Genomic DNA, 27,103 nt, shown 5'->3' with positions numbered 1-27,103 from the left:
AGTAAAAGCCATAACTGATTTAACCCTCCTGTTATCATCATTTACCGGCACCAAAAAAATTGTTTCCTTGTCTGAAAAAAATCCGAAAATTTGCAAAAACTTCAGGAAGAAAATTCCAATAATTCCTTAAAAGTTTCCCTTTAAAGTTTTATTTTTTAAAAAAATCCCCCAAATTGGGCAAGAAAATTCTTGTAAATATTTTCAAAAAATTAGTAAAAATCTTTCAAAAAAAAAAAATCCTAAAATTATCTAAAGTGGTTACATATATAATCAGTAAAACTTCTGATATTAGGGAATTTTGCTGTATTTTGGTTGTTTTTTTGTGAATGTTCTTAAGAAACATTTTTAACAATTCATTTTTCCACCAAAAAATGTTCAAAGATTTCCCAAAAATGTTGAAAATATGGACATCACTGTCACAAGTTTCACTGTGAAAATATATACTTTTTCCCACATTTTCAAACTTTAAAACATGTCAATTTTGACCCACAGGACAACACGAGGCTGAAAGTTGTGCAGCAATACACTGCTCCTAGCGCTCCTGCAACATTTGAAATGCTCCCTTTCATTTCATAGGCATGTGTGCATTTACAATTTCACAACAGACCTCAAATTTAGGCACAAAGAAAAGATCAGAGTCAGTGTCAGTCAGCGAAAATTTACATGGATGACGAGCTGGGTCTACAGCTCGCTTCAGTGGATAAGTCTGGAGTCTCCAAAACAAAGGAGTCTGAGGTGAACAGAGGGCATAAACTAACTAAACTGTTGTGCATACCATCACAGCAATGCACACCCATTTACATCTAACTGACAGCACAATGAATTCAAGATGGAGGATCGCTGTTTTGACCAGTGGAAGAGGACATGTCACAGATGCCACTTGACTTAATGGAGTGTTCCAAACATAACAGGAGCATTGGGAGCAACTACTTTGAAGGGGATCGTGTACAGTTTTTGCATTTAATAGGCAGTCTCACAACGCTTTGATCACACATGACATTGTGTTGAGAATGAAAAAGGGTGAAACTAAAGATCCTGAATATCAATTTTCAAAGAGGCTAAGGTAGAGAATGCAAAGCAGCTCAAAACTATGACGATTTTTGGACGACTTATACTATGACTTTTTAGAGCGACATGCTATACTGTGACTTTTTACAGCGACATTCTAAACTATGACATTTTTAGAGCGACATGCAATACTATGATGTTTTTGGAGCGACATGCTAAACTATGACATTTTTAGAGCGACATGCTAAACTATGACGTTTTTTAGAGTGATATGCTAAACTATGACATTTTTAGAGCGACATGTTATGCTATGACATTTTCAGAGCGACATGCTAAACTATGACTTTTTAGAGCGACATGCTACACTGTGACGTTTTTAGAGCAACATGCTATACTATGTTTTTAGAGTGACATGTTACACTATGATGTTTTTAGAGCGACATGCTAAACTATGACGTTTTTAGAGCGACATGCTATACTATGACGTTTTTAGAGCGACATGCTAAACTATGACGTTTTTAGAGCGACATGCTGTACTATGACGTTTTTAGAGCGACATGCCGTACTATGCAGTTTTTAGAGCAACATGTGATACTGTGACTTTTTAGAGCAACATGCCGTACTATGACGTTTTTAGAGCGACATGCTATACTATGACGTTTTTAGAGCGACATGCTATACTATGACGTTTTTAGAGCGACATGCCGTACTATGACGTTTTTAGAGCGACATGCTATACTATGACTTTTTAGAGCAACATGCTAAACTATGACGCTTTTAGAGCGACATGACATACTATGACTTTTTAGAGCAACATGCTAAACTATGACGTTTTTAGAGCGACATGACATACTATGCCATTTTTAGAGCGACATGCTAAACTATGACTTTTTAGAGCGACATGCTAAACTATGACGTTTTTAGAGCGATATGCTATACTATGACGTTTTTAGAGCGACATGCTAAACTATGACGTTTTTAGAGCGACATGCTAAACTATGACGTTTTTAGAGCGATATGCTATACTATGACGTTTTTAGAGCGACATGCTAAACTATGACGTTTTTAGAGCGAAATGCTATACTATGACGTTTTTAGAGCGACATGCGATACTATGACGTTTTTAGAGCGACATGCCGTACTATGACGTTTTTACAGCGACGTGCTATACTATGACGTTTTTAGAGCGACATGCGATACTATGACGTTTTTAGAGCGACATGCCGTACTATGACGTTTTTACAGCGACGTGCTATACTATGACGTTTTTAGAGCGATGTGCCGTACTATGACGTTTTTGGAGCGACATGCTATACTATGACGTTTTTAGAGCGATATGCTATACTATGACTTTTTAGAGCGACATGCTAAACTATGACGTTTTTAGAGCGACATGCTATACTATGACTTTTTAGAGCGACATGCTATACTATGACGTTTTTAGAGCGACATGCTATACTATGACGTTTTTAGAGCGACATGCGATACTATGACGTTTTTAGAGCGACATGCGATACTGTGACTTTTTAGAGCGACATGCTATACTATGACGTTTTTAGAGCGACATGCGATACTGTGACTTTTTAGAGCGACATGCTATACTATGACGTTTTTAGAGTGACATGCTATACTATGACGTTTTTAGAGCGACATGCTATACTATGACTTTTTAGAGCAACATGCTAAACTATGACGTTTTTAGAGTGACATGACATACTATGCCGTTTTTAGAGTGACATGCTGTACTTTGACGTTTTTAGAGCGACATGCTAAACTATGACGTTTTTAGAGCGACATGCTATACTATGACGTTTTTAGAGCGACATGCTATACTATGACGTTTTTAGAGCGACATGCTATACTATGACGTTTTTAGAGGGACATGCTGTACCTTGACGTTTTTAGAGCAACATGCTATACCATGACGTTTTTAGAGCGAAATGCTATACTATGACGTTTTTAGAGCGACATGCGATACTATGACGTTTTTAGAGCGACATGCCGTACTATGACGTTTTTACAGCGACGTGCTATACTATGACGTTTTTAGAGCGACGTGCCGTACTATGACGTTTTTAGAGCGACATGCCGTCCTATGACGTTTTTGGAGCGACATGCTATACTATGACGTTTTTAGAGCGATATGCTATACTATGACGTTTTTAGAGCGACATGCTGTACTATGACGTTTTTAGAGCAACATGCTATACTATGACGTTTTTAGAGCGACATGCGATACTGTGACTTTTTAGAGCGACATGCTGTACTACAGGGCTGCCAACTTGTGACCAGACCTTCGAGTGAGATTTGGTTTGTGCTGGATGCTGACAGGGGATCCTCCCCCAGAAATTTTTGAAATTTATTGATCCTATGTCCTGCATTCTGGTGTAATTTAAGAGCATTTTGCCTGTTAAAATCTTATTATAGAGACAACATTAAAGGATAATAAAAAAAAACATTGAGCTAAATAAAAAATCTGAAAAAAACATAGCAAGGGCAGGCAGTATTGAAAATGGTTCGTCATGTAAAATATGGATGAAAGGTCTGTGGCTGGATGTGCACAACACATTGCAATATTTTCCATAAATATATGCATAATTGAAATAACTCCAGCAACCACTTTGTAACATTTGTCTTGGAGGATTTTAATGCACACACTCAACAGCTTCAAGTTGACCACATCAACCAACTAAACAAAACAAAAACAAACATAACTTCGTAACTTAAATTATCCATTCAATAAACAGAATTACAATCAGACACCAAACTCTCTATTAAATGTCAAGACAATCCATGTGACTCTAAAAACTCAATAGCTTCACAAACTGTAAGACTAAACTCTCCACAAGGATCCAAAATAAGTTGGACTTCTACATGAGAGCTATTATTATTCTTCATCTACTTCCTGAAAAGTTTGGTCAATAAAAAAGACAAAAAATTATATTTTCCGCTGAACTAAAGACAGCTCACATGTTGTGTTGTTGTAAACGTGCTCTTTCAAATAAATACCTGCAAAACCCCCTGGAAACCAGCGTTTTCCTGTTTTTGTGTCGCTCCTTGGCGATACTAGACAGCCGGGTCATAATGTTTTTCTGAGCAACACACCATACTATGACGTTTTTACAGTGAAGGTTCTACTATGGAACCAGTTTGACATGTTCAGGTGTTCTTTGTGTGAAAACTCAGAGATTTCAGGTATCAGATGGTGGTTTTCAACTTTCTTTGTTAACTTTCTGCTTCAATTTACTTCACTAAGCCAGCCCTCTGGACTTCCAGTAAGCTGTGTTCCTATTGGTTGTCCAGGTGGCTGCTTGGTGTTATCAGGAACACCTGAGCAGCTCAGTGTCTTCCTGCTTTATGTCTGCAGTCAAACATTTCCTCTGCTTCTCTTCGCTGAACCGGGTTTGGTTCCATTGCTTTTGTTTGTTCTTTAGGCATTGGCTTGCAGCTTCCAGTAGTAAAACCGGCTTTAATGTGTTTCTTGGTGTGTTTTTTGGGCTTTGTACTGGATAGTTGTCTTGGTAAATGTGGTTCTTTAGCCACAGTTAGCACATGGTGCTAACATATGCAGTGATTAGTGGATTTGGTGCAGCTGAGTTGTCTTTAGTATCTTGGCTGTAGTGAGTCTTTAGAGGTTTTTGGTCAGACACATTCTGTATTCTTGTTTGTGAACCAACGTTGGTTGTCCAGAAGGTAAGAATTCCTGTCCTGATTCTCTGTTTAAAGAGGTTCTCTGGTAGACTGCAGGAGACTTTTGCATTTGTGTTGTGCGAGTTTTGGTTTTTGTACGGTTTCATTTGGATGATTATCTTGAGGGCTTTCGATGTGGTTTAGTGAGGTTTTCTGGAACAGTTCTACAAAACAACCTGCAGCAGAAGAGACTTGGAGTGTTTTTAGGAAGTTCTGGAGACAAGACTTTAGAGCAGCAGAAACATTTCATAGCAGTTTGAGAAGGTGAGCTTCAGAGTAGAAATGAGAAGGAAACCTTCTTGACCTGTGTGGTGAGGTCCTGTACAAACAGTTTGAGCAGGTTGTGAAAAGTCTGTAGTTCTTTGGTCTGAAAGCACAAGAGTTTACTCATTAAAGGAGAAAACGAGAGATATTGTTGGTTCTTCTGTCACTCTGCAGTTTCCTTAGACTGAATATCAAGTTTCTATTTTAAATGACTTACTGTGTGAGCCCAAGAAGACTTCAATAAACTCCCTCCATCCCCAGGATGCAACATATTTTATTACCATGTTTAATCTTTTTAATGTTTTTGATTTTTAATAATTTAGCATAGTTTTTTTTTTTCTTGTTGCTTGTTTAGTTTTGTCATCTGTCTGAAAGGTGCTAAACAAATAAAGTTGAATTGATAAACTGAATAATTGACTGACTCATGATTATGACAACAGAAGTATTTTTATTGTGTCATTTTTAAGGTTTGGGTTAAAATCTTGACAGTAAAAAAATTAAAGAAATAAAGTATATTTAAAAAGCAATTAAAGGAAAAAACACTTAATACAATAAAACTTTAGAAAAAATTAAATAAAATTAAATTATATTAAACAGACAAAATAGTTAACTAGATAATTAAACATAAGATACAAAATGTAATTAAGAAATTAAACAAATATTAAACATTAAAGATGACATATTTTAGAGAATTAAACATTTAAAAAATACAAAACATTGAATTAGATTATTAAACCTTTAAAGAGACACAACATTGAATCAAAAAATTAGATGTTTAATTAGAAAATTAAATCTTAAAGACAATAAAACTTTAAATTGGAATTAAATAAAAAATACAATGAAGCATTTAAAAAGAAAATTAAACATTAAAAGGTGATAAAACATTAAAAAATAACTTAATGATTTAATCTAAAAATTAAGCAATGGGAAAGAAAAGGACATTTTTCGAACAAGCCAATAAACATTTGAAAAAACAATTAAACATTAAAAAGACAAAACATTTCAAAATCAAGTCAGACAGAAAAGAATAAACTAAAGACAAAACACTTGAAAAGACACCAGTTAGACTTTTAGAAGATCAAATTAAACAGAAGAGACGATAAAACGATCAAAAAGAGCAAAAACAGATAAAGGTCTTAAAACGTTTTCTAGCCTGAAATTAAAACATCAAGTTGTTTCTTCAAATATTTCCTCTTTCTGTGTCCTTGGTTTGATTGTGGACAGATTTACTAAGAACTCATTTCAGAAAACTGCTTTCCAGATAAAGTCTACTAGTAGTTGAAGGCATCGATCAAAGTAATGTTCCCTTCTGATCTCCACAAACTTTACTGTTCAGTGAAGAGAATCAAAGTTTGTTCAGGATTTCTAAAGAACCCACAGGTGAAGGTCTGAGAAGAACTCAGATCGTTTGTCTAAATGTGAAATCATGACTCATGGTCACAAGTTTTAAAGTACTAAGAAACTTTTGAAACTTCAGTCCTCAGACTGTCTGAAGGTTCAAACTAACAGAGAACTACTCAGGAACTTAGAAGATTTCAGTCCTTGGACTGTCTGAAAGTTAAATCTAACAGAGATCTACTGTGGGACTTAGAAATTTTCAGCCCTCAGACTGTGTGAAAGCTCAGGTCCTGAGGACTTGGGAGGTCTGGAGGCTTTGGAAAGTCTTGGAACTGAGGGTTCAACCCTCCAGCACAAAGGCTGAAGTCCAACCTCCTGTGAAAAATGGTCAAGTTGAGACCCGAGTTAAAAAAAAACAACTCGAAAAACGACAAAAAATCGATGATAAATGCGCAAAAAAAAAGGAAGAATTAGTATCTGAGCAAGTAGCTCAGGGGTATAAGAAGAGAGACTGCCAAGTGGAAGGTAGTAGGATCGAGTCCCACCACCAGCATTTTTCTTTCTGTCTTTATCGAAGTTTTTCAAAAAATTCAAGAAGGGTCTGGTCTTGAACCGGTGACCTGTAGCTCCGTAGACAAACCCTTAACTCACTGAGCTACAGATCACATAAAAAAATATAAATTCGTCGTCCCTTTGACATCCTCGTTTCCAAGTGATCACATGGGTGGAGCCAAGGCGGAGAGTAGGAGAAGAGGTGGGTGGCAGCCTCCCCCCTCTAACACCCCCACCCCCCACCGCCCGCCACACCTTCCCCACCTGACGAGTTTAATCCGAGTCTCTACGGGTTTTCCTGAGTTTCCACCAGGTCAGAGGCAGAACAAGTTGTCATGAAAAGGTGTTGAAGTCGGCGAGGATGGAGTGACTTTTTACAGCGACTAGAAGGAAGATGACTAGAAGAGCAGGTCTTTAACCAGCATCCCTAAAATCCATGGAGTCTCTCCAGAGAAATGAAGGGAGGTCAACTTTTATCAACCTCCATCCAGATGTACAACTTGATATCTTTACTTTGAGATTTTTAGCACCACAAAACTTTAGTATCACACTTTATCATTTATTAGAACTTTAATGGAATCCACCAGCAGATTTAGTTTTTGTTGACAAACTTTATTCTTGTTGTCGTGGGACTGCAGGATTCAAAACTGTTCCTTTTATTTGACCTCATGTTTATTAGTTTTAGTGGAGAAAGTTATTTTAGTTGTTGATGAGTCTCTTAACAACCAAGTAAGAAATTGGATTAATCAAGAGGTTTAAATTTCTTACTTTGTTATATTTTAAATATGACAAAAAATAAAGCATCTTGAGACAATTTGACCTGTAATTGGTGTTCCATAAATAATATTGAGGATTCAGGAGCATCGGAAATCGGAGTATTAGTAATGTAAATTTCGAACGAAAATTTTGGAAATTAATAATATAAAATTTTTCAGATCACAAGGGGGGCACTGCCCCCCTGTGCCCTCACGGAAGATCCGCCACTGCCCAGGCAACGCTACACACAGGCTTTCTAACACAGGTGCATCACTCAGAGGTAGCCAGCCTGACAGCTGCACAATGACTGGGGAGCGTGTAGGACGGAAAATGCAGACAGGATTTTCACAAACCTGGAGTTCTTTGGAGTAAAAACGCGAACTGGATTTCCCCAAAGGTTACATATTCCCATAACAGCAAAGTGGAACTTTTTTCTTTTTTTTTGCCTGTGTGATATTTGGAGTGTGTCGTGAGAGAGTGTGAAGGAACTGGGTTGCATGTGTCTCACGGCCAAAGCGTGAGAGTTGGCAGCCGTGATACTATGACATTTGTTGAGCGACATGCTAAACTATGACGTTTGTTGAGCGACATGCTAAACTATGACGTTTTTAGAGCGACATGCTAAACTATGACGTTTTTAGAGTGACATGACATACTATGCCGTTTTTAGAGCGACATGACATACTATGCCGTTTTTAGAGCGACATGCTAAACTATGACTTTTTAGAGCGATATGCTATACTATGACGTTTTTAGAGCGACATGCTAAACTATGACGTTTGTTGAGCGACATGCTAAACTATGACGTTTTTAGAGCGACATGCTAAACTATGACGTTTTTAGAGTGACATGACATACTATGCCGTTTTTAGAGCGACATGACATACTATGCCGTTTTTAGAGCGACATGCTATACTATGACGTTTTTAGAGCGACATGCTAAACTATGACGTTTTTAGAGCGACATGCTAAACTATGACGTTTTTAGAGTGACATGCTATACTGGGATTTTTTTTAGAGCGACATGCTAAACTATGACTTTTTAGAGCGACGTGCTATACTATGATGTTTTTAGACCGACATGTTATACTATGACATTTTTAGAGAGACATGCTATACTATCACGTTTTCAGAGCAACATGCTATACTACGATGTTTTTTGGGAGACATGCTATACTCTGACGTTTTTAGAACGGCATACTATACTATGACGTTTTTACAGTGACATGCTATACTATTGCGGTTTTTTGACAAAGGCCATACTATCACGTGTTTAGAGTGACATGCTATACTATGACTTTTCAGAGCAACATGCTATACTATGACATTTTTTGGACGACATGCTATACTATGACGTCTTTAGAGCAACTTTTTTTTATTGCGGTTTACGAATAAGCTCTGAGACAGCAGTGTGCTACCATCTCTACTGCTGGTATTTGATCTTTAAAGGTAATATGTAAAGAAAAAAGCTCATGGCAAACACTTATAGTGTCATTTCAGAGCAACTCCAGATCCCAATGAAAATATTTGCTATGAACTGTATAAAGAACTTTAGGTCAACATTTCAACTTAAAACTTGTTTTAAATATTGTTTAACAAGTGTTTTTTTTCCTGGTGTTTAAGGCTGTACAGTTTGATTTTTTTTTAAATTAACACTTTGCTACTTATTTAGTCATAATCTATTTGCTAAAAAAAAATACAGCTTTTTGAGTGTGGTGTTGATGTGCATGATCTCTCTGCAAAACAGGTCACAAAGGAAATCTCTAAATGCTGTTTAGAGTTTACAATGAAATATAATTTAATCACGTATACTAATGCACACGTTTCATTTTCTCATACTCGTACAAAGTATTATATACCGCTGCTCCAAAAGTAGTTGTATGTTACGGATCAGGATGCAGTGTGGAACTTTAATGTGCTGCAGTTCTGCTTTTGTACCACTTGGTGGCACTATTTGTCAGCAGAAGGAGGTCTGACCTCATGTACATCAGTAAAAATAGACAAATATTAGAAACACCTTTCAAAAATAACTAATCCAATACAATGCTGCCATTAACTAAAGTCTCAAAATTAAAGATTCTATCCTCTCTGGAAGAGTCCACATGGACAGAGCCTCAGTAATTTCTTAAACATAATATTTATTACAGAGTTGATGTACAGGATGACAGATTGTATTGGTCTACATGGTGAAATTCAAAGGCTCATATTCTTAGAGTCTGTTAACTACACAAATACACTGACATCCTGTGGCCACGCATGCACCCTTTTTTTGCCAAATCCTTAAACTGCTCAAGAAGCCGTTTACTGAATAATTAATTCCAAGCACATTACTTTTACTCAATTACACCCCTTGTGCTTTCAGAAAATCTTGGTAGATTCAAGGAACAAGTGATTATAGGAGATTTAACACAATTCACAGGCAAGGAGGATGATTCTAGTATGTAGAGCAAATTGTCATGAACTTACCAAGAGTTCGGAGTAAGACAAACTGCATCCCAAGAGCAAAAGGCCTCTCTTGTTCATCAACAGACCTGAATGAAGAGAAACAACATGAAATGACATTGCTAAACTGTAACCATATTAAAAAGATGCGAAAAAGACACCTGTCAAGGAAGAGAGCTAGCTAAAGAGTCTGACAATGATTGGCAGACCCTTACCTGAGAGTGACGATGATGGCGGAGGGCTGGGCACAGGCGGTGATGAGTGTGACGATGAAGAGGAAGATGAGGAAAGGGATGAGTGTGTTACATGTGCGGTCACACTTCCCCGACATAGCATAGCCGTTCTCATTCAGGTAGGTTTTGACAATGACCAGCTGGAGCTGGTTGACCTGGCTGCCGGAGGACGGAGTGATGACCTGTCTGCTCTGCACGCAGGCACAGTCAGTGTAGTTCCTGATCTGTAGTCAAAAACAGCACGAGACAATTGTAAAACTACAATTTTTGCATATGACTAAAATGTGAATCTAAGCCCTTTAAAGGCCAGTAACATTGTGGTGATAAACACAGACTGGGTGGCACCAGCTCTGTGCTGCAATCAGTGATCTAGACAAAGAATCTAAACATTTCTTTCCTTGCGTTGTTTTGATTTCCTATTTGACATTGTTGTGGAGTCGCTTCCTGCAATTCCAGAGCTATGAGAGGAGAATGTACAGAGAACAGGCCTTTGTGTGTCCATTATGATTTGTGTGTCCTCGGGCGACGTTCTCAGATTTCTTTTTCATCTTTCGATCTTACTTGATGTTTATAGCGAGTACTTATTTAACTAGAAGACAATAGGAGCTATAAATGCATGCGATTCATTTTTAATTAAATGTTTTTTTTTCCTCCTTTCGTGCTTCCATGTGCCCTCACCCCGGTGCTGTCGTTGCCCACAGTGCTGCACCCGGCCAGACAGGGGTTGAAGTATGTGATGCCATCAGAGCCGCAGACTGGAGCGTACTCGTGGATCCTGCAGCCACAGTTCACGTTGCAACTGCCGGTGAGGTTCCTGTGGGTCATTGTCAATGTCGGCCTGTGGAGACAGACACAGCGGAAAGCATTTACTCAACCACGCTATGACAGAAGTGACATTTCAAGTCTGGGGTAACACACTTGTTTGTACACGCCACTTAGTCCAATTATGTTGTTTTCCTTTTTTCTGGGCTGACTCACATGCAGCACGTGTTTTAGGCTGATAGCATTTCTCAAAACATATGAGATACTGTTAAAATGCACGGATAAGGTGCTTTTTTCCTGAACATGGTTTTACTGAGGTTAGGTGTGGGCCAGCTGGGTCAACAGCACATCATTTAGCTCCAGGAGAATTTAAAACTAATTCATTGGTGTTCTACATTGCATTTTTGACCACATATCACACATAACAGTGCATTCTGAAGCAAAATAGCAATTAAAAAAAAAACAACTGCAGCATATTATTTGCAAAGTAAATATAGTTTCTATGTCAAGCTGCAATGCAATTTAACAGTAAAACAAAAAGTGTTTCATCTGAAGGAAAATGTAGTCCAGAAGCTGAACAGGCTGCCAATCTTCCTGACAATGTTTACAGTTGTCTCAGTGTCTCATGATAAATCTGCTGCACACAATCCCTTTAATTTGTGCAGCATAGACTTCCACCGGCCTGTGTGATGCAGGACGATAAGGGGACAGAGGCGAGGGGCTGAGGAAGTGACACCTCCACTGGCTCTTTAGGCAGTGTGGGAACAGTTGCTCTAAGCTAGACAGGACTTTGGCTCCGTCTAAACCGGGAGCAGTGAAGCGAGTCCTGGGTTTTCTCTGGGACGCTTCGCTCTGAGCCCTGCGGAACAGACGGGGACAGGCCCTAACAACACAACAGTCGGGTATGACGCTGACAAACACACACAGCCAACACGGATGACCTTTTTTTAACCGGAGGATTCTAATCTAATAATGCGCTTGAGGTGATTATCTTGTCACACTAAAACGACGGGTTGTATACATTGCCCTTTTTTGTTAATTACATGTTTTCAAAGAACTTTCAGCTACCTCTAAAATCAAAGGACCATCATTTCTACACAACCACAAACTGATACTCATCCTCATTTTTATATTAGCTGTCACTGAGGAGGCACATTTTGGGCTCGTCCTGACATAACAGCGTCACATTCCAGACACTGTGTGTGTTTGTGTGAGGGAGAGACTGTGTGAGCTGGCAAAAATGGAAAAAGGCATCAGCCCTGCCGGATTCCCAGGCTTGCTGCACTGATTGCACATGTCCTTTTCCAGACTAAACCACGGCCTCCGCTGAACCCTCCAGATGTTGTGTCCCTGTATGCAGGCTGCACCACATAAAAACCCAAACACACAGCCAAGAGAGCGAGTGGCTTAATCTGCTCGAGCAATGCAGACACTGAAAAAGGGAAAATAATAACGAGCAAATCTATGAATATTAGGAAGGTTTCAAGAATAGTAATCTTGTAACAGGAAAATAAAGCACATTCTGTAGCTATTAATTAAAAACACAAGCCCCGCATATAATTATGCAACATTTTTGCAGATATTTAAGAATATTACGTAACTTGATATGCCTCCTGGCTCTGTCCTTTTTAGTCTCCAGCCTGTCAGCAGGGGAGAGCCACGTCTAGACTATAAGAGCACAGACACAAAGGGCAGGCTATGGCTAAACATTCCTCATGTGGGTGCTACCCACGACTAGTGACCAGCGATGTTCATAATGAGGAGCCCCACTGGCTCACACGGTCCTGTTGACCCCTCTATAAACACCAGCTTAAACAAAGACTACAGTTATTAATGAGACAGCTATGGGACTTTGAAGGGAACACTGGGTTTCTGGAATATAATCATTTTGATAGTTGGGTGAAAAGTAAATCCCACAGAGGTTTAACAGTTTAATAGATTTCTCTTAATACTGAGGTCTACACAATCAAAAGCCAACGGATCAAAGTAGTTTCATTTGTAATATTTGTGACTATAAGTTAACAGAATTAGCTTTTTAACCCTCGTGTTGTCCTGCGGGTCAAATTGACCCATTTTGAAGTTTGAAAATGTGTGAAAAAAATGTTTTCACAGTGAAACTTCTGATGCCCACATTTTCAACATTTTTGGGAAATTTTGAACATTTTGGTGGAAAAAAAGAAATGCTAAAAAAAAATGTTACAAATATTAGACGTTTTACTGATATACATGTATCATTTTAGATAGTTTGAGGATTTTTTGGGTAAGATTTTTACTCATTTTTGGAAAATATTTACAAGAATCTTATTGTAAATCTTCTTTTAAATTTAAGGGTTTTTTAAATATAAAACTCTTAAGGGAAATTTTTAAGGAATTATTGGAATTTTATTCCTAAGGGTTGTGCAAATTTTCAGAAATTTGGGATTGTTTTGTTTAATTTTTGGATATGTTTTGGATAGGGAAACAATATTTTTTGGTGCCTTTAAATGAAGACAACAGGAGGGTTAATGTTTCTTTCAAATTTATAAATTCTGGCACTTGTGACCACTAGATGAGAGGAGATAATATTCCAGTAGATGTGTAATATGTTTGTAATCAGTTTGCAGGATGTTTGGCATCATCCAAGGTCAGTTTATGGACGGTGCCTCCATGAGTCTCTGTGAATGTGCTCGTGTGCCAACAAACGTCTGATCTCCATTTCTGCCCGCAGGGCCGACACATCAGATGACTGTTAACTCTGCAGCTGGCTGCTGATGTGGTGTCGAACAGCGGCTTCAGAAATAGAGGTGGCAAAGTGATTCGCTGGAGCCGTGACAGCAGATGCCAGCGTTGCTAATTAATCATTCGCACTCCGACACAAACGCCACGCCACATGAGGATGATGGGAACGGTGACGGCATCCAAAGCCCACGCCCCTCTCAGATACATCTTCATATGCAGTCTAAGATCTTATTCAAATAAGCAGTTTAGGAATAAATGTGGTCCTGGTTCCCCAGTGTCTCATATATTAGGATTCACATCGTGATCTCAACTTTCTGCATAATACTGAAAACGTGCAGCAGAAACAAACCTTGGTTCTTTGTGTCGTATTTCATTTTTGGGGCATGTCTTTCTATTTGTACACGTGTCCTTACCCAGTGGTGTAGGGTATGTTGATGCCTCCTAGATTAATGCTCTCGCAGCCCACTATGAATAGTGTAGAAAAGCAGAGCAGAGACACCCCGCTGCAGATCATGGCCAGCTTGGCTGACTCTCTCGCACCGAGCTTCAACTTCTTGATGATGTAGCCCCCCAGCACAATGCCCACCCCGGCACTGGGTACGATGATCACACCTGTGAGAAACACGAGGGAAAAGGAAAACTGGTGAGATGGAGGAAAGGCTTGTGAAGCGTTGGCAGCCCAGAAATAGAGCAGATAATTTGCGTCATGAAAAAATGTTAACACTGAATAAATTACTGTAACCAAAGTGCAGTAAGTGTGTGATCTACAGCATTTTAATCAGGCATGCTAACACGACTTTCACATGAGCATGTCATGCTTTTAAAATAGTGAGGCTGTTAGACATGGTGGCCTGTGAAAATCTCAATGTGACTTCTCCAGTTACACCACAAATAAACAACTTCAAAGAAAGAAAGGGACCAGAATAGGCTTTGCTGTATCAATGTGACCAGGCTATACTGCGTGTTACCAGTGAGTCATTTCAGGCTGTGGCACGTGCTTTCAGTCCAATAGTTAAACTGACGGCATGAAGAAGGGCAACGCTGGCTGCTGGCAGGTTAGACTGAGTGGTAAAGTGTCACTGTGCGGGAGTGAAGGCCCGAGGTGGCTGCACATGGCAGCCCTAGAGCCCGGCCACAGGCACTCACAGCCGGGTAACGAGCAAGATGGTGTCAGTCAGCGGGGGCGGAGGGTCATCCAAGACAGAGGATTAGCAGAGAAAAGATAAAAGTGCACAGAAATGTCATCTGGCTTCTCCCTGTGTCTGTGCGTTTGTTGGAAAAAACACAGATCAAGAGAATGATGGAGAGAGAGGGGCGAGTAAGAGAGATAGAAAAAGTGTCGCTGAGCACACTCAATGAGAGACAGGCAACACACAGCTGTAGCATGTTATCCTAAAGCACAGCAGCAGAACAAGGGAATCTGCAGCTGAAGGGGGTGTGTGTGACATGTTACAGTTCTATTTCTGTAGTGACATCTAATGAACCTTTAGCAGTGGCAGGTCTTTAACCGGGCATGATTCGGGTTCAACGAGGTAGTAATTTATGCAATTTCACTGTGATGTCTCTGGGACTGCACTGCTATCAATCTAATGCAATGTCAGACCACTTCCACTTTTTTCTTTGCAACCACTGCTTAAAATTCAAGATGCTTCTGATTCTTGTCAGCAAAGTGATGCTACTGTTGCAAATACAGATAATGCAGCACTTCCTGATGTCATTTTTCCTTCAGGAACTCAAGACAATACATATCTTTGTAGATTCAGTCCATTAGCATTTAGAGATGAGTTCTATTAAGTATTTTGTAGAACAAGTAGTATTTTTTTTCTACCTGGACTTGTTCAAAGAGCCCGTATTATCCACGTTTACAGGTTTATAATTTTATTTTTGGGATCTATTAGAATAAGCTTGCATGCTTTAATGTTCAAAAACTACATTATTTTTCTCATACTGTACTTTGCTATAGCAGCTTCTCACACTTCTGGCTCTAACATAACGGTTTAGGCCGTCTCATTAAAGACTCCCTTCTGAAAGGCCAAGTCTGTTCTGGGAAAAAAATAATTCCCTTGCTGTGAACTTAGGGCTTTGTAAATTTTCAAATATTTTACATACACAACAAAGCTTTATAACACTAAAGGGAAAACTCAAAAAAGCAGTTTAATGGCTTCAGATTAGTGCTGAGGGTTTAAACGTCATTGTGATATGAGCACATGCAATAAACACCAATAAATTGCTTTAGATGCCATAAATAAGAAAAGTAATTTCATGTAAAGGCACCATAAATTTATCCACTAAATGCACACATTTCATCTATCAAGATGCAGTGTTGGATTCACATAATTTGGCCAAACAGATGAAGCCCCAGCTAGCCATCAGATTCCTTCAAATGGCCTGCTGGAGACTGAGAAGTAAACTAGCATGATGAGAGGAAAGGAAGAGGAGGGAGGGAAATATCAGATATTTTTGTTGAGTTTAGAGAAAGTGCTTTCCACGGAACAAGGGAAATGAAGCTTTAATTTTTTTGCAGTTACACTCAACAAAAATATAAATGCAACACTTTTGTTTTTGCTCCCATTTTTAATGAGATGAACTTTTCTAAAACTTTTTCCACATACACAATATCACCATTTCTCTCAAATATTGTTCACAAATCTGTTTAAGTCTGTGATAGTGAGCACTTCTCCTTTGCCGAGATAATCCATCCCACCTCACAGGTGTGCCATATCAAGATGCTGATTAGACACCATGATTAGTGCACAGGTGTGCCTTAGACTGCCCACAATAAAAGGCCACTCTTTGGTTATGCAAACTGATTGTTTCAGCAGCTGTCCGAATGGCTGGTCTCAGACCATCTTGGAGGTGAACATGCTGGATGTGGAGGTTCTGGGCTGGTGTGGTTACACGTGGTCTGAGGTTGTAAGGCTGGTTGGATGTACTGCCAAATTCTCTGAAACGCCTTTGGAGACGGCTTATGGTAGAGAAATGAACATTCAATACACGAGCAACAGCTCTGGTTGACATTCCTGCTGTCAGCATGCCAATTGCACACTCCCTCAAATCTTGCCACATCTGTGACATTGTGCTGTGTGATAAAATTACACCTTTCAGAGTGGCCTTTTACTGTGGGCAGTCTAAGGCACACCTGTGCACTAATCATGGTGTCTAATCAGCATCTTGATATGGCACACCTGTGAGGTGGGATGATTATCTCAGCAAAGGAGAAGTGCTCACTATCACAGATTTAGACAGATTTGTGAACAATATTTGAGAGAAATGGTGATATTGTGTATGTGGAAAAAGTTTTAGGTCTTTGAGTTCATCTCATAAAAAATGGGAGCAAAAACAAAAGTGTTGCGTTTATATTTTTGTTTAGTGTATATATAAGCAGTTATGTCTAAATTAATGTTCTGTTTAATTGGTTGGCATCCATGTGCACTTGGTTCAATAAAAGCTGTTCATTGCACATTGCAGAACTTCCTTATACAGTGTGGGCCTAATTCCAATTATTAGAATCCTATCAAGTCCCATTGAATGGCATTTTACCGATACATTTTTTTAAAAATCGGATAAGTAATTATTTACAGTTAAAACACTGATCCTCGGGACTTCATTCATTGTTAAAAATTCAAACCATCCCTCGCCATCATCAGGGGAACATCACACTCAGTCGGTCCACCTGGCTGGCTTTGGAAACACTGTGCTCCTATCAACAGGAGTGCCCTCTCCTCCTCCTCCTCGTCTCCAACCATCATCACATCCCAGCAGCTTGGCATCGTTTGGGTAGTCATAGCAACCGCACCACCCGTTTGCCCTTACCCCTTGTATCCTGGCAACAGGCAGATGAGATGAGGCAATGGCATTGTGTATATTTGTGTCTGTATGTGTGTCTAGAAACAACCATATGTTAGCCGAAAGAATACTTGGACACACAAGCACTTTTTTTTGCCATCAAAGCCATAATTGAGTTTTCAATCACTCCTTGCTGTAATAATCCTGATAGCAGATTAGTTGTGCATTAGCACCACTGGCTCAGACACGACTGAAGGATTAGACGGGTGCTTTGTACACCCTACATATGTGTTGGTGTGTGTGTGTCTTTATGTGCGTGGCCACGCTATGATGAATGTGGCTCCCGCAGTCAGCAGAGACTTGTGTGTTACAGTCAGGGGATGTAATGGAAGCTTATCACTGAATGAAATCCAGCAGGACTATGACTCATAGCTCTGCCCTTTGAGTGTGAATCACCGCATGCACGTGGAGAAGTGTGAACGATGTGAACCAGTACAGACTAATTTTGCATGTAACATGTGATGATCATTTATTGTCCTATTCAGGAAGCAGGAAGATTAATCAATTAAATAATAAAAGTCACATCATGTTCTACAGCAGTATTCAGAATCTCTCATCACAGACTCCCAACATCCTTGATGGTGATATGTGTCGCTTCGCTGTACTGTAATGGCATTTCTTAGTGCACAGCAATAGAGAGCAAAGCATTTAATGCATGAAACAGCCAATATAATAACAAAAGAAATAAGTTAGAGTGAGGGATACTTGACAAAAAAAGGCTTACCAGTGTATATGCTGGCATTCGAGGCAGGGATGCCAAACTGTGACTCAATAAACTTGGGAATGAAGGTGATAAAGGCGGTGACAATGGCGCACTCTGCCGTGTAGGACAGGCTGACAAACAGGAAGGTCATGTTGCTGAGGATCCTCAGCGCTGCCTTGGGGAGGTCTGGGGACAGAAACAAGACAAGACAGAGCACCTGGTTATTGTTGAGTCGTAATTAACACACAATCATTCTCTCAATTTGGCTCTCACTCCTCACTCACTCACTCCCACACAAACAAAACCCGATGAAACCGTCAGAACAAGAGTCATTACCGGAAAGCTGTGTTTAAGAAAAGACAAAAAAGCTGTATTTGTAACCCAAATAAACCTTATGTAATAATAACCTTGAGTAATAACAGGGATAAAGTCACACATACATAAACAGTCTCACATTCCAAGATGCACTCCATGTCTCATTATTAAAGTTTCAAGCGAGCCTGCAGAAGCACAAAACAATACATGAACGGAGTAATGAGCACTATCTAAACATCAATGCTGCCTTTTTAATTACCTGTCTGCATCTGTAGCTGCTTTATCAAGCTTTAATAACCTCATAAAGTAACGAGCAAGTTCACCGAATAATGCAAACATGTAGATTGTGTGCATCTGCGCTGCATGTGCAAAACAAACCAAGCTTTGCAAATCGAGCCTGAATGCCGTCACCCCTGGTTTATCAAAACAAGGGCAAACATGTCCTTTCTCTCTCCTTGATGGTTGTGTCCATATGATTTGGTCACCATGATGCATAATGCCCTCTCATGCCGCCACTCAAAAAGTCATGTGGTCCTACTGTAAGTGCACTGCTGTTACTGGGCAGAATTCAGCTGCTTCTGCTTCAGCTGCACTCTAGTAGTTTGTACTGACTGAGAAAAGTGCCACAAATAAAAGTGGTAGCAAATGCTTTTACCGATCCCCAAAGATGAAACTCTGACGTCAGTGGTAGAATCTCTGTCCAAACAGGAGCTAATAGGGACTCTGGTTCTAACTCACAGGCATATCAGAGCAGATGCTGCCTGTCATAGCAACTCAAACATGGGCCTCCCCGTTGAACTGTTGTCTCCCAAATCATTACCACCCTACTGTTGATAAAACACCTTCACAAGATGACAGTTAATAGCATTAAATACCTTACATTCTACCTAAATTACCTATATTTTAAAAAATTATATCACATAACAGCTCCAAGGAAATATAATTGATTTTTTCATTTTTTTTCTACCCCATGTCCACAATCTGAGGATGCAGTCCAATCACAAATATGTCAAAAGTGCATTTTGACTTATTGCGTATCCTGTGCTAGGGCGTGTAAACACAATTTCACCCAACAAAACACCTTCCTGGATTTTGGGAAAAGGCAGCTTACCCTGTTATGTAAAACCTGCAGCTCTGCCAGACTAATTCGTGCTTCTGCTGCAGTTAGAACATTGCTTTGGGTGTGCTGCCCGCAGTCCCCATAAACCTTGTTTGTAAGAACTAGTCGAGCTGGTAATGTGGATTTTTGCCAACTTCAGAATCATCAAATCACAATCCTCTACCCATCCCAATATCCTGTTTAATGTACAAACACGTCAGGTCACGGAGGAAGCCTGTCTCTGTAACTGCTCCATTATAATGACTTCTTGATGTTTCATGTGTGAATCCCTGTCCTTTCCAGTGGTCCAAGGTCATTGGCGCATACAAACTCCTCCATCTCAATGAGGCTGAGGTATAAAATTTCATGAGCAGTTTGACGGAATGAGGATCTCTGCAGTCCACAGGGACCTTGCATTCAAGCTGCTGCTTTTCTAAATTACTCATGTAGTTTGAGTGCTTCTTTAGTGTTGAATGTCCTGAAGAAGACCAAGGATGCGCAGCACAGACTAAATCTACGAACTGACCTGGAGTTGGAGCAAAACGCTGTTAAAAAGTTAAATTGTTGAAAACACGTGACAGAAAGTATCAAACTTCAACATCCCGTTATTATATTTTTTTGTGTAAACAAAAAAGGCAGCTAAACACAAGAAATCAAAGAAAGGTTTCCTCTTTGGTTTTGTATTGTTCAGTAGAAAATCCAAAAGGCCAGGAAAGGTCCTTCCATCAAAATAATTATCAGTAACTGAAACAAGTGAGGTCACCTAAGTCCGAGCAAGGCTCAGCGGCTGAGTCCACTCTGAAACATTCTGTACTTTTATATTTTCTCATGCAAATCTTTCACCTCAGTCTTTGTTCTGTCCCTGTGGATTCTGTTTTAAGTGTGTGGTCTGTCACAGGCCACATCTGGGAACAAAAGTTAGACTTGGCCAGCACATCTAACGGAGCACACATCTGACTTCTCCAGTTTTATCCGATGCGTCCAGGGGTTTTAAACCCTTTGCTGACAGCAAACTTTATGGCTTTAGAGTCACAAGGCTCTCATGAGGGCTTCTTCTGGCTCACATGCTTCATAAGCAAATGCCACAAAGCACGGCAAGAACAAAAGAAAAGGCAGGAAGAATGTAAAGTGGATTATTATTGCCTTTTATTGGAGAGATTATTCGGAAGTTGGCCACTCCAACTGGGTGACATGGTGCCTTGACTTGGGAATAGCCGTCTTTGCACTAATTCAACTGATCTTGTTGTAGGTGGGGAAATGTTAGCAGCATCTGTCAGTGTTATCCCAGATCAAAGGTAGGAACAGAATAGTGACGCTAATTATTTCATTCCTGGGAGCCGGGTTGTAATCTTGTCTGGAGGGGGACAGATGGTGAAGTCCGTCCTGCTGGCATCTACAGCAGCTGCTCTCTCAATCAGACAGACCAGTGGCTCTCAACAGTCTTGCATTATTTGTTCGAATTTATTTGATGACACGCTCAAACTGTTTCTTCCATGTGGTTTTTACAATATTTTTCTTTCAGCGAGGACAGAACATAATGGCATATTATTTGCGAGGAAAGTGCATTTGAGATAAAGTCAGTCAAAATGCTGACCAAGGTCTCACACGACCAAAAATCTGCATTTCTTTTATAAATCTGTAATCTAATTGTGTACATGTTAAAGATCAAATACTTCATGCAAAGCTTTTGGTTGATGATTCAGTACAGTAGCTGTGTCTAACATTACTAATGCTAAAATTATTATTCAAATAATTCAGACAACAATGTCACATAAAGTGAACTGCTAACTATTCTAATCATCAACTACTGGTTAGAGTTATTTGTTTGGTTCAAGCTTCTACAAGAGACTAAGGCTATATCTCATTTTTGGTAAGTTAACACTGAAGTAATGTCTTTCTAACACTTAGGAAGTGACCTATGATACCTTAGAGGGTGTAAACAATTGCTTAAAGACAGATTTTTTTTTTTACATCAAATGTCGAAGAGCTGTTGTATTTAATGCAGAATGATTAAGGCAGATTCCCACACATCCCTGACGGTCCATATTAAAGCTGGAAGTGATCGAGCATATCAGACTAGTGCATTATGACTTTGGGTGTTCAACTTTCAATATTTACAGTCGAAACTATTAGTAGATTCTTTGCATGAATATTTAATCGATTGCACTGATAATGAAAGTGATATTTCAAATGGTTCTTGTGGATGCCAAATGCCATCTATCAGGGGCTTTAGTTTGAACAGTGGAGATTCAAACAGCATTTACAGGGAGGTGTGTTGTCCTATTGATGAATAAAATATCACCTGAAATTACTGTACCCGTATTTCTGATCTTGTCAGGTGATTATTCATTTACTGAGACATGGTTGTGATGCAGATGTCAGCAGTTGTTTGTCAATACCTCAAACATTTCAAGGGGAATTGCTTTCACGCGGCGGCAGATCAAGGTCTGGAACGTTCCATAATCAAAAGTTTGTCCCTCCGAAGCACATTACAGAAAATATTCGGTGTTAGCATTTTTCAGTGTTTGCTTGTGATCTGAAGGGCAAAAAAAAAAAATGCTTGTTGGAAACAGCCACTTCACTGCAGCGTATCTTTCACAGAAAGTGCTGAATTTGTGCTACAGACAAACCCACACACCTCAATAGAAGGACATGTACAGTACTAAAATACATCGCAAACATTGAAGGGCCTGAGTCTGCGAAATTGGCCATAGTTTGCACAACGGCCCAAAACATCCTGCTGAGACAAATAAAAACAGCAGGAGAGCGAGCTGATGCATTCGTGGTTACAGTATGTGTCTCTCCAAGACAATGCCCTGTTTTGACAGCTTTGGTTGTGCCCATATATTAGGATTAATTTATGACAGTACAGTCGCGCTAAATACATGCTGGAATTCACAATAGAGATTTTGCATGCATTAAAGTGGATGAGAGCAAACATGTTTGCTGCTCTGCTGCTCAGTCAGTCTAGTCCTGTGTGTGGAAATGTGACTGGGTTCCCTTGAGAGCTCATTTAAGAGAGAGAGAGAGAAGTGTCTGTCTGAGAGCAAAAAAAATGAGACAAGAGGAAACACTAGGACTCAACTTAACCAGGGGGCTCTTCCAGGGAAAGCCGGGAGATTCCTGATAAATCTGACTCAGAGAAGACCTAGCAGAGATGCACAGACATGCCTGAGCAACATACGGTCTTTTACTCAAAATGAAGGTTGCTGAGCTAAACACAAAATCATGACAGCAAATGTGTGACCTTGAGCCGTGTTTGCTATTCATTGACTAAAGTTAATAAAAACGCGATGTCCAGTAGCAGTGGCAGAGTTTACTGCTTCATTAGGCACGCCCTTCCATCATCAATCAATAATATCTTTAAAGGAGATCTCACTGAAGCTTAGACCGTTGCATAAAATGACTAATCCAAGTAATTGATTAGATTAGAGCCTGTTTGTACATCGATAGTTCACAGTTCCTTTGTGTAAAGTACTAGTAACACCTTCCAGAGGTGGACTAGAATGGTTGATATTATCCGTTTCTCACCTTTAATGTCCTTCCCAAAGCCCATAGAGGAGGAAACGTTTTGGCCTTTGCTACTGGACTTTTCCTTCATCACTTCATCATCGCTGGACACGTCACCCGGTGAGGCGATCTTTTTCTTCTTCCGCTTTTTGTGGCGTGGAGGAAGCTTTTTGGGAAAGGCAAACATGGGGAAGATGACCAGAAGCATAGCTATGGCACACAAGAGAAAGCCACTCCACCTGGAGAAGAAAGACAAAACAGATGGGCTGTAAAGGCAACAGAGGGAAGACTTCTTGTCCCACAGGGAATGAACATAAGGAAATCGGCAGGCATGCAGATGCACATGCATATTTACCAGTTGCCAACAAAGCGGGGGTCATTCTGGTCGATGTTGACGACAGTTTTGGGGTCAACGTAGAAGCCGATGAGGACGCCTCCCAGCAGGTAGCCAGCTGCAGGTCCCAGGGCGCCCATTACATACATGATGGCTGGAAGAGGCATAAACAGAACTGGTCAGAACTGCCTTAAATATTCAGTTATTTGTAAATTCTGATGCCATGAAACCTAAATTAACTCACATAATTAAAGCAAGAAGACAGCACTTTTTTTCAGCGCCAACAAATTCTTCCACTTTCCTCATTAATGCTCTTAATGACCCAGTGTTCCCTGTTTAAATCCGACCTGGGGGAGCTGTTCATTACCTCTGATTCCTCGTCCACCATATCCGTAACACCTGCATAGAGATCAGTGGGAACTCTCAACCAGCCCTTAGGTCATTTCTCACAGCTTATGAAGCGTCTGTAACAACCGACCTGAAAGCTCCAGAGGTCTCACACTGACCTGAGGGCAAGCCTGCAGCTCTGACACACCAGCGAACTTCAGTGCGAGTGGGGGTGGGGCATTAACCCTCCAGGGGTCTCAGACCATCACTGAGGTGAGCCAATCATGCTCCGTCACTTTGCCGCAGGAAGGGGAAAACTCATTAAAGTTAGATAACCTTAGCTGGACAAGTGGAAAAACCTCCTGCGGACATCCAGCAGAGACACAAGTGAAAGCCATTTACCAGTTGGAATCAGGGGGCAAACTTTCTATAATTACACCTGGAACACTGCCGCTAGCTGAGCGTATGTGCGTACGTGTGAATATGTGTGACCGAGGGGATGGATTAGCACTTTATGATTACTGTGTCTGCGTGCATGTGCATTAAAATGCGTCTGTGAATGACAAAATTGTCACACAGACTTTGCGGCTATATTTTTACTTGCAAAACAGCTACAAACCCACACACACATATCCAGCTAAATGTTCCTGTGCCTTGATTTGTTTCTCTCAAATATAATTTTCGTGGATGCCTGCACTAAGACCCACTGGCGATGTGTGTGTGTGAATGTGTGTGGACATGTGTTAAGTGTGCTCGTGTTTGAAGCCGAGTCTCTGTTTAGCAGCAGGTGTACTGTATGTCCAGATCAACACTCAAATGCCTAATCTCTCTCCCGGGACCAAAGGAACACATCTTTTCAGTCAGATTGCATAACAAACGCACACATACACACACGCACGCACGCACACACACACTTCTCATCCATCAAGTAAGTGGTCTTTTGTCAGAATGGATACTCAAATGGCATTTCATCTCAGTCTGCTTCACCAAATGATCCCACATTTGCATATATCACTTCCAGTGGCTCGCGTCTTTTTCTACCTCCAGTGTTTTCATCCCAACACTTTGAGTGTTACTGGTCAGCTTCTCCTCTGTGGATGTGTACAAAATTGCATTCCTGATTCTTATAAGGTTCAGGCAATGTCCCAAAGCCCAAATCTGTATCCAGACTTAATTAAATGATTAGCTTCCTTGAACAAAACTATTGGGGGAAAAGAGAAAGAGAGGAGACTGTTGCTTGAACAACAAAAGGCCCTTCAACAAATCCTCTTATCAACATACAGCAGACACACACAAATGGCTATACATGAGCACAAAATAAAAGACAACACTGATCAATTCTCAAGGCGCCAAAGATTTTAATACAAATATCTGTACACACACAGGAAGATTACGTAATAAAGACAGAGGGTAGAAAATGTGTACAAATATGAATACATATATAAAACATGTAGCAGCTTGTTTAACAGTTTTGCATGTGAGCCTGGAGGTGTGTTAGTGTCTAATTCCCACAAATTTACTTCAGCAGACAAGAATTACTCCTCCAAGCACCCAAAGCAGGTGTCCACCCCCCTTTCACTTCTCCTGTCTCTTTCTCTTGTTCCCTCCCATATCATATTTCATCTTTTTAACTCCTTTCACTCGGACGTTTCTCATATCCTGCTCGGTCGGAAAGTCAATTCACTGCAGCAGTCAAACCACTGACACAATGTAACAGGATATTACCATCCACAGACAATAAACTATTAATTATAGTTGGCAAGGGCAAAAAGAGGTTCTATGTTATTATCTCCATCTTGGAATTAGAAATGTCTCACAAAACCCAAGCTTGTGAATCATGTTTTGGTGGTACAGCAAGCAAAGAAAGACCACAAAATTAAAGGCTGACTATAACACTAACGAGAGCTTGATTATTGAGCTTAAAGATGAGGCTGAGTAGACATTTTATAGATTGCAGGCACCGCAGATTGAAATATGTTGCCTCCAAATTAACCTTCACAACAGCCTGATTCTTCAAATTATGTAAAGCTGGACAAATCTGAAGCAGAAAGACACAGCTTTGTGTTGGATAAGGACAGAAGGAATCTGGCTGTAACTGAACCACTTTTCAGTTTATCATCGTATATCACAAAGAGAAATGGTAATTCAAGAAGCTGAAATTGGAAGCCAAATTTCTGCTTGAATGATTTTGTGTTGATTTACTCAGTAATTAATCAACTATTTCAGTCCTAGATAGAAATATGGAGACAACTGTAACTGTAAGCTGCCTCTTACAGTAGAGCTTACAAGACATCAAGCCAGAATCTAACTAAAAGACTAGTTAACATGGACATTATTGAAATATTGAGCAACAAAGACAAGTCCGTAGGCCCTTGTTCTGCTACCATAGCATGATATAATTTCACTACATTCTGGTTTCAGTCGGATATAACAGGTGCATCCAGCCAGTCAGTTGTCAGGCAAAGGTTAACCACCAAGTATGGTCCTTTGGTTGCCCTCCAAACTCCATCCTCCCCTCTGTAGGGCACCCAGGCCGGGATGGACATATTTTATCTCCTCTGGGTGATTGTGTAAGTCTGCCTTGCCACTCCATCCATCACGTTAACAGTGTTCTGCCCACTGGAGGACAAAGGGGGTCATAAACTGCGCCTCACTCGTTGCCCTATCCTGCCCGCTTGGCACCAAGCCGAGATAGTTTAGGATCAGCAGGTTGAGATGAAGGGACTGGAGGGCCGTATCTGGCCTGAAGGGCGGCCGGGGCAGAGCCACAGGATTGAGGAATATGCTGGCACAGCAGCGGCGCTCCATCACACACTCAACACACACGCTGTGGCGGCAGACGTCAGTGGACTGCAGGGGGTGAATGCCAATGAAGAACGCATGGCGCCCGCAGGCTCACTTTACTCAATTACGCAATAGACCTTCACCAGCTGCACGTGAAGGACAATACATTACAGACTACATACGGCTTTGTACACGTGTGGAGGTAATGGATTAGGAACTCTCCATTGCAGTTATTGGCTTTTCCCTCTTATGCTATACAGAGTCAGCATGTAAATCATCTTCGTGGTCGACCAGTTTGACTTTCAATATGTAGAAGTAATTTTGCGCTGACTATGTTCTGGTCATTAGACATGCATGAAAAGATACAAATTGCGGATGAAGCTGCGCAGCGTGCAAGTTAACATAAGACCAGCGGAATCCAA

At 40.2% G+C, this 27,103-nt stretch overlaps 1 protein-coding gene across 1 annotated transcript in view; it reads right to left on the bottom strand.

Annotated features, from left to right (window-relative positions):
- LOC110968069 (solute carrier organic anion transporter family member 5A1) overlaps nt 1-27,103 on the bottom strand; it is a 46,331-nt gene that overhangs the window by 2,822 nt on the left and 16,406 nt on the right. The window contains exons 3-9 of the mRNA XM_022217878.2: nt 23,592-23,724; nt 23,258-23,475; nt 18,334-18,498; nt 14,177-14,375; nt 10,962-11,121; nt 10,266-10,507; nt 10,075-10,139 (exon numbers count right to left, since the gene is read on the bottom strand). Of these exons, the coding sequence (XP_022073570.1) occupies nt 10,075-10,139; nt 10,266-10,507; nt 10,962-11,121; nt 14,177-14,375; nt 18,334-18,498; nt 23,258-23,475; nt 23,592-23,724 (1,182 nt within the window). The remainder of the gene's footprint in view (nt 1-10,074; nt 10,140-10,265; nt 10,508-10,961; nt 11,122-14,176; nt 14,376-18,333; nt 18,499-23,257; nt 23,476-23,591; nt 23,725-27,103) is intronic.

The sequence above is a fragment of the Acanthochromis polyacanthus genome, chromosome 20, assembly GCF_021347895.1.
Source record: "Acanthochromis polyacanthus isolate Apoly-LR-REF ecotype Palm Island chromosome 20, KAUST_Apoly_ChrSc, whole genome shotgun sequence".
Classification (NCBI taxonomy): Eukaryota; Metazoa; Chordata; class Actinopteri; family Pomacentridae; genus Acanthochromis; species Acanthochromis polyacanthus.
This window is presented reverse-complemented; position numbering and strand designations above follow the sequence as displayed.